An 8,495-nucleotide genomic window follows, 5' to 3' on the forward strand; every position below is an offset into this window, starting at 1 on the left:
GAGACCCCCTGGAAGGAGGAGCCTGAGCTGTTCCCCAGCCTCCCCCAGGCTTGGCATCGAGGATGAGCATCATCAGCCAGGGTGGGTGGGACAGGGACTACTTTGATGGGTCCTATCTCAGGGAGCACTGAACTCAAAAGCAGTGAACTCACACAGTTGGGGGAAGATGGGGAAGCCCAGGGGCAGTAAAAAAAAAAAAGGGAAGGGCAGGCCAGAGAGATAGCATGGAGGTCATTGGTTCGAATCCCAGCATCCCATATGGTCCCCCGAGCCTGCCAGGAGTGATTTTTGAGCATGGAGCCAGGAGTAACCCCTGAGCACTGCCAGGTGTGACCCAAAAAAAAAAGGGGGGGGGACAAGTGTGGGTGCTAGAGCCATAGCACAGCACACAGCATGTAGGGTGTTTGCCTTACATGTGGCCAACCCAAGTTAACCCCCCGATATCCCATATGGTCTCCCAAGCCTGCCGGAAGTGATTTCTGAACAGAGCCAGAACCCCTGAGAGCTGCTGGGTGTGGCCCCAAAAACAAAACTAAAAAGCAAGTGACCCCCAGGGCTACCCTTGCTGAGTGCTGGGTTCTGCGGGCTGTCTCTTCACTGCCTCAGTTTCCCTGTTCCTAGAGTACAGCCAGTGCAAACTTCTAAGCCCTCAGCCCTCTGTGTCGGAGCTTCTGAGAGTCCACATCCACGGTGTCCCCAAAGTTGGGACTAGATTTGCAAGCGCTAGCCAAGGAAGGACCGCGGTTCAATCCCCCGCGTCCCATATGGTCCCCCCAAGCCAGGGGCAATTTCTGAGCACTTAGCCAGGAGTAACCCCTGAGCATCAAACGGATGTGGTCCAAAAAAGAAAAAAAGTGTCCCAGAGTGTCAGCCATGATGCTCCCTTGTCTGGCCCCGGCAAACCAACACCCCTCAGCAGCTCCCCCAAGTCTAGGCCCCAGTCTAGGTCTTCCCCATCAGCCCAAAGCCCCAGACAGGCTGAGGCAGTGAGTGTCGGTGGCTGTGAAGTCGGTGTTTCTGGAGTGTCTGCACCTGAGACCCCACGGCCGGGCCCTGTGGCCAATTCCTCCTCCCCGATACTTGGGCCTGAATTATTCAGTGCTCAGGAGGCGCCCAAGCATTGGAAGTCACTGCAGCATTGCTGGGATGGACGGAGTCAGGTTTATGTGTCAGCTGGCCCAGCAGGTAAGGTGCTGCACACCCCAAGGAACAGCGGGCGCAAAGAGGTGATCTGCGCCCCAGAGGCCTGCGCTTCGCAAAGCACAGGTTCCTCCACTTCCTCCTCCTCCTCCTGCACCCTCTCCAGGATTCACCCTGCCCGCAGTGCCTCCGTTTCTCCTTCCGTAGCAGGCAGCAGCCAGGCTGTGTTTGAGGATACAAGCACTTTTTTTTTCTTTGGTTTTTGGGTCACACCCGGCAGCGCTCAGGGGTTCCTCCTGGCTCTACGCTCAGAAATCGCTCCTGGCAGGCTCGGGTGACCATATGGGATGCTAGGATTCGAACCACCGACCTTCTGCATGCAAGGCAAACGCTTTACATCCATACTATCTCGCCGGCCCCAATCCAGGCACACTTTAAGTGTAATCATACCCCCTTTTCCAGAAAAACTAGAAAGAAGGTGTGATGGCTGGAGCCAAGGCAGTCATTTAGCTCAGTGGAGAGAAATCACATGATGATGATGAAGGTGGTAGTGCAATGATACAGAGTAAAGCTCAGGGTTGCTGTTGACCAGACAGGCTCTTTATCACCTCCAGGTCCAAGCTTTATCTTTTTTTTTTTTTTTTTTTTTTGTGGTTTTTGGGTCACACCCGGCAGTGCTCAGGGATTATTTCTGGCTCCAGGCTTATTTCTGGCTAGCAGGCACGGGGGACCATATGGGGTGCCGGGATTCGAACCGATGACCTCCTGCATGATGGGCAAACGCCTTACCTCCATGCTATCTCTCCGGCCCCCCAAACTTTATCTTATATAAATAAAAATTTAGTGGCCAGAGCAATCGCACAGTAGGGAGGGTGTTTTGCCTTGCACCTGCGGCCCACCTGGGTTCGATCCCTGGCATCCTATATGGTCCCTGAGGCTACAGGAATGATTTCTGATCACAGAGCCAGGATTAACCCCTGAGCACTACCGGGTCTGCCCCCCCTCACCCCAAAAAAAGAAAAAAAAAAGAAAATATTATTTCTTGGACCCCTCCCCTTTTTTGTTTTTTTTTTGGTTTTGGGTTTTGGGTCACATCCAGCAGCGCTCAGAGTTTACTCTTGGCTCTACACTCAGAAATTGCTCCTGGAAGGCTCGGGGGACCATATGGGATGCCGGGATTTGAACCACCGTCCTTCTGCATGCAAGGCAAGCAAGCACCTTACTCCAAGCTATCTCTCCAGCCCCAAGCCCCCCATTTTTTATCTTTTTTCTTTTTCATCATAGCCAAATCCAACCCTAATTTCTTAGGTAAGTCAGGCCAAGGATGTAATGAGACATAGGAGAAGCAGTTCAACTCAATAGGCATTTCCTCTAGAATCAGGTTGAAAACTAAGTATGGAGGGCCAAGCCATTGCACAGCAGGGAGGACATTTGCCTTGCACCTGGGGGAGTGTGGTGCTGAAACTATGCTGGAGACCATCATTAACAACAGGGGAAGTCACAACCTCAACCAAGACTTAAATGAATAAAAGAGCAGCTAGAGTGATAGCACAGTGAGTAGGGTGTTTGCCTTACACACAGCGACCCAGGTCTTATCCCTGCATCCTATGGTGTCCCCCAAGATTGCCAAAGTCAGAAGTAACCCGGGCCCGGAGAGATAGCACAGTGGGGTGTTTGCCTTGCAAGCAGCCGATCCAGGACCAAAGGTGGTTGGTTCGAATCCCGGTGTCCCATATGGTCCCCCATGCCTGCCAGGAGCTATTTCTGAGCAGTCAGGAGTAACCCCTGAGCAACGCCGGGTGTGGCCCAAAAACAAACAAAAAAAGAAGTAACCCCTGCACACTGCTGGGTGGAACCAAAAAAAAAAATGAAAGAACAGAAAAGATACTGTAAATGGAGCATTCTTCCCACTGAAGATGGAAAATAATTTTAAAAGAACAAAACTCTGAAGGGCAAACCCTGAAGGCGGGGCTAGCAGCAAAGGACCATGTGCTGGACCATGTGCTCTGCATGTGCCAGGCTTGAAAGAGAAAAGGTTTGTCGTCCTGGCAAAGAGAGGACTCCTGCTCCAACTGCCCTTCCATGCTCGCTCTAGCCATGAGATCTCCAGGCTGTGAAACAAGGGAAGTGATGGAAGAGGAGTGTCCAGGGTCAGCAGCAACAACCCCACTCTTAGCTACCCAAGATGTCCTCTCTGCATTCTCTCAAGGCCGCTGTCACCTGGGTCTTCTCCTCAGGGACTGACACAGCCTCCTGTGACACTTTAAGTGTGACATGAAGAGAACCCAGGGGAATAGTGGGGGGCTGATGGAGCAGTGCGGGTAGTGGGCAGAGACCATGTCTGGAATCAAGGAGGGTCTTGTCAGTAAAGAGAAATTAGCTCCCGAAAGGGTGTGAGGCAGTAGGAGGGGTGGGAGCTGCAGCCAACCTGTGATAGGATCATGGTATAGACTAGAGGGTGCCCGGCTAAGTCTCCAGGGGTGGACAGTTGGGACTCACATTCGCTGAGTATATGGGGCTCACTGGGCAATAGAAGGGACTTCAAAGACTCCTTGGGGGAAGCAGGGCCTCAGGGCATCTGAGAAGGCTCCTTTTCCTCTAGAGGCCAGTGAAGGCAGGTGGGGCCAGAGTTGCCCCTCAGGGGCCTAGGGGGCCACCCCGAGGACAGAACCTCGTGGGGTGCCTCAGTCCTGGCCTCGATATCTCCCAACACTGTGAGCAGAAAAGACATGAAATGAGCAGTGAGCTGGGGGCGGGTGGTGGAAAAATTAAATTTTGCATGATCAGCAAGGTTTCAAACAATCGCCGGGCCGCTGAAGTGGGTGCCGCGGCCATAAGTCATTCTGTTTTATAGACCATTAGGATCTCCAGAGACAACCTGCATGGAGACCACTGCTTTTTGTTGAAATTAAAATGTCAGAGAAGAAGAAATAGAACAAAACAGGGAATCTGCAATTAATTACCAGGCCATAAAAATTCAATAATCAGGAGGCAGAGCGGCCGTGGGCCCAGAGGTATCGGAGCCTGCGTAACAAGAATGGAATACATTAATCTTTTCAAATTAGTTTTTTAATCTGACGGGGATATGCAGTGACAGGCCCCCTCCTCAGGCTCCAGCCTGAAGGCAGAAGGGATGGAGGGGAAGGAGGAGCAAAGTGGGGGACCTGCCTAAGGGAGACAATGGGGGGGGTCATCCCCGCTGAGGATAAGCCAGTGGAGGAGCACCCCAGAGGTGCTAAGAGTGAGGCAGTGAGGCTCCTAAGGGGGTCCAAAGGGAGTGTCCAGCTGTGTGTATTCTGACCAGTGGTTTGGGTTCAAGAAAGCAGGAGCAGGAACCAGAGGGATAGTACAGAGGGGAGGGCGTTTGCTTTATACAGGGCAGGCCCCAGTTTGGTCCCTGGCAATCCATGTGAGCCACAGAACCTCTCAGGAGTGTCTGAGTCTAGAGCTCTGAGCAGTGCCAGATGAGAAAATAGAAAAAGAAAGGAAGGAATGAAAAGGGAGAAAATGGATGGTAGGGGAGGTGAGGAAGGAGAGAGATGTTCAAGGACTAGAATTGGTGAGAAGAGGGAGAGGGAGAGGAGGGCCCACCCAGGATGCAGTGATGCTCTGAGCTGCAGTATCTTCTGGAAATTGGGAGTAACATCTGCTCAAAGAAACACTGGGGTACAAAGTGTCGAGGCTCAGCATGGGCCCCCATTATTCTCACTGCAGGCAAGGACTCTGTTCAGAGAACATTCAAGAAGGGCTGAAGCTCACTCCAGCAGAGGCTGGAACATAGGGGACTCTGGGGACAGGTGCATGAGGGACCAGAGCAGGAAGCACCTCTGGTAGAATCTAGCGGTGAGCAGGGGCTCCCCCTAATTAGAACCACCCTTGGGGCTGCGGCTGACTGAGTGGTGGGTGGGGGTTCACTCCCACCACCCCTGAGAACAGGAACCACCGCTGCGCCCCAGAACTAGGGGTCTGGGCCACCCCCTGCCCTGCCCTTTCCCATCTCCCAGAGTCTGACAGAGCTGTTGAGTCGATTTTTATCGGAGAGGGACCCCACTGGACGGACAGCCAGGGCGAGGGAGGGAACCCCCAACCCCAACCCTCAAAAACACCTCTGATGCAGTTTTTTTTTTTTTCTAAAAGGGCTCCTTTAACTTTCTAGCACCTACTAATCTATCCTGTTGCACACACGGTTCAGACTCTATCCATATGGAGAGAGCCAAGAGGAGGTGTTAGTTTTGTTTTTATTTTGTGTTTTTCGGCCACACCCGGGGGTGCTCTTGGCGGTCACTCTGGGAGGTGCTCGGAGGACCCTATGGGATGCCGGAGATGGAACCCAGGTCTGCCACCGTGCTATTAGCGCCAGGAGTTTTTGTTTCCCCTCCGTCCCGGGAGCAGGCCCTGGGTGGGCGCAGAGCCCGCCGCCGAGCGCATATCCGCGCGTGGCCACCAGGTGGCGATCGGCCCTAGGGAGCGGAGCGCCTTGCAGCGCGGCTCTGCGACCACCGGGTGGCGCCCGAGGCCGAGGCGCCGCGAGCGAGCAAGCCGGGGGAAGGCGGAGCCTGCAAAGTCCGCGGTGCAAGTGCGCCCGGGAGCCCGGGACGCAGCTCCAGGGTCGCCGGTGCCATGCCGCAGCCGCTGCCCCGGATCTCCGTGCCCGCCGCGCTGGGCGCGCTGGGCGCCGCCTTGGCCACCGGCTTCATCCTCGGTGAGTCCGGGCCTCCCGATCGGCTCCCTCCGAGCGCCCCGACTCCTGCCTGACTCCTGCCTCCTGACTCCTGCAGGCCGCTGGGGCCCGCGCTGGCCGGGCCGGCGCCAGAAGAGCCTGCTGCCGCCCGAGGACAGCCCGCTGTGGCAGTACCTGCTGAGCCGCTCCCTGCGCGAGCACCCGGCGCTGCGGAGCCTGCGGACGGTCAGCGGGGTCTGCACGCACCCACGCGGCTGGGAGGCCTGGGGGGGCCGGGCCCGTGCCCTGCACCCTGCACCCCGCCGCTGGCTCATCCCTTTGCCCCGTCTCCGCCGCAGCTCACCCTGGAGCAGCCGCAGGGCGCGTCCCTGCTGATGAGCTGCGAGCAGGCCCAGCTCCTGGCCAACCTGGCGCGGCTCGTCAAGGCCGAGAAGGCGCTGGACCTGGGTGGGTAGCTGGGCAGGGCGGGGCGGGGCAGGCGGGCGAGGTCGGCCGGGCCCGGTTCGGACCTCACCTCACGGCCCCGTGTCCTCCGCCCCAGGCACCTTCACGGGCTACTCGGCGCTGGCGCTGGCCCTGGCGCTGCCCCCGACGGGCCGCGTGGTGACCTGCGAGGTGACGGCGGAGCTGCCGGAGCTGGGGCGGCCCCTGTGGCAGCAGGTGAGTCGGCCGGGCCCGGGGATCCCCGTCCCGAGGGCGGCCAGGCGGCCCCTGACCCGCCGCTGCTGCTCTTGCGCTTGCAGGCCGAGGAGGAGCACAAGATCGAGCTGCGCGTGAAGCCGGCCCTGGACACCCTGGGTGAGCCCCGGGGCCGAGCTGGGCAGGCCGGGTGGATGGGGCCCTCGGGGAAAGCTTGGCTCAGCTACGTGTGCCCCGCCCTGCCCTGCCCTGCAGATGAGCTCCTGGCCGCGGGCGAGGCCGGCACCTTCGACGTGGCCGTGGTGGACGCCGACAGGGAGAACTGCGCCGCCTACTACGAGCGCTGCCTGGAGTTGCTACGACCCGGCGGCGTGCTCGCCCTGCTCGGGGTAAGCGGCGGAGGGGGCCGGGCCTCGTGTCGCCCCGCCCACCCGCGCCGCCAACCAACCACGCGCCCCCTCCTAGGCCCCGCCCACACGCTCTTCCGCCTCGCTCTTTACCTGCCCGGCGGCCCGGGCTCCGCTGTTCTAACACCCCGCCCACCTGACCCCGGTCCCGCCCCTGAACCCATGCCTCGCCGTGCTTGCTACCGCAGGTGCTGGGCCGCGGGGAGGTGCTGTGCCCCGGAACGCGGAACCCTGCGGTGGAGGCCCTGCGCAGCCTCAACGAGCGCATTCTGCGCGACGCCCGGGTCCACATCAGCCTCCTGCCGCTGGGAGACGGCCTCACCTTGGCTTTCAAGATCTAGGAAGGGACCGGCCGGAGTCCTTAAGGCGCCTGGGAGCCGCCGCTGAACCCCAGTTCTCGCCCCCATAATAAAGTGGGGCTGGGACTTCAGCTTCTGAGCCTCGGTGCGTGAGGTCAATGATGGAATGAGCCCCTGGAGACACGAGTGTTCAAGCTTTTAGGACACCGCTCATACCTAGTGGTGGACCAGCGACAGGAGAGCCCGAGAACAGGAAGAGCACTCACCAGCGGTCCCGGCCTAGCTCTGCACGAGACCTGAGTGCTGACAGCTCAGTTGATCTGGCCTGGGAGAGCCCATGGGGGACCTATGACAGCTGCAGAGCCCTGGACTTTTGCAGATTATCGGGTCTGTAGCCATTTACCCACAAATGTTCTCCAAAGAACCCTCAACTCAGCCCCAGGGAGCATCACTATGCAACTTGACCTGGAGCGCCAATGTGCAGTTTCACAGGCAGGCGAGCAAGGTGACAGACAGGAGGGTGCTTTGAGGCTGTCGCATCAGAGAGCAATGGGGAGGGCTGTTGCCTTGCATGCAGCCACCAGGCTTGATTCCCAGCATCCCATATGGACCCCTAAACCCATGTAGTTTGAACCAAGCAGCTGCCGGGTGTGACCCCCCCTACTACCCCCCCAAAAAAAGATAGGACTGGCCCTGGCAAAGACCTAGGTGGCCAACAAAGGATTTGTGACAAATTTCCCCAAGCAAACAAGCTTCTTGTTCTCTTGCCAAGAAGGGTCATTCTAAGACTTTCCCAGAGCAGGTTCAAGTGGGATTTGGTCTCCCAAGCACCATCTGAAAGGCTGTGGAATATTCAGGAGCCCCATCATTTCCCTCAGTCACATCTGCCATTCCCTAAGTGTGTCATTCCCACTCATGGCCTATGCCTGAGTTACATCTGTGGGAGGACACACTTAGGAAATGGCAGGTGTGACCTGAAGACTGGGGCAAGGTTGGAGGTGTAGGTCCTCAACCTGGCACTGTCCTGACCAACAGCTCCTGTCACTGTGGCTGGGCAGTGCTGAGAGCACATGGCCCACTTATGATGTTGGTCCAATCTATTAAGACTTTTGAAAAGCTGGGAACTCCTTGAACATCAACAACAAAAGCCAGTCCACAACACTGGCCACCCAAGGGACCATGAGTGCTCTAGAGCAGAGCTCCTAAAATTCTTTCCTCCTATGACTCCTTTAGCTGAAAAATGTTGGGAGATGCTTCCAAAAACACCTCAGACCTGTCACAGGGTTGACTCAGAACTCATTTTTAGTTGTGCTCCAAGATTTTTCATTC

At 57.3% G+C, this 8,495-nt stretch overlaps 1 protein-coding gene across 1 annotated transcript; it reads left to right on the forward strand.

Annotated features, from left to right (window-relative positions):
- Window positions 1–5,757: 5,757 nt before the first annotated feature.
- Window positions 5,758–7,316, forward strand: COMTD1 (catechol-O-methyltransferase domain containing 1). Its single transcript, XM_049789215.1, has 7 exons — window positions 5,758–5,842; window positions 5,919–6,046; window positions 6,160–6,268; window positions 6,363–6,481; window positions 6,565–6,619; window positions 6,716–6,849; window positions 7,056–7,316. The coding sequence occupies exons 1-7, from the start codon at window positions 5,761–5,763 to the stop codon at window positions 7,206–7,208; spliced, it is 780 nt and encodes a 259-aa protein (XP_049645172.1). The 5' UTR covers window positions 5,758–5,760; the 3' UTR covers window positions 7,209–7,316.
- Window positions 7,317–8,495: the final 1,179 nt, after the last annotated feature.

This window comes from Suncus etruscus, chromosome 15 (assembly GCF_024139225.1).
Source record: "Suncus etruscus isolate mSunEtr1 chromosome 15, mSunEtr1.pri.cur, whole genome shotgun sequence".
Lineage (NCBI taxonomy): Eukaryota > Metazoa > Chordata > Mammalia > Eulipotyphla > Soricidae > Suncus > Suncus etruscus.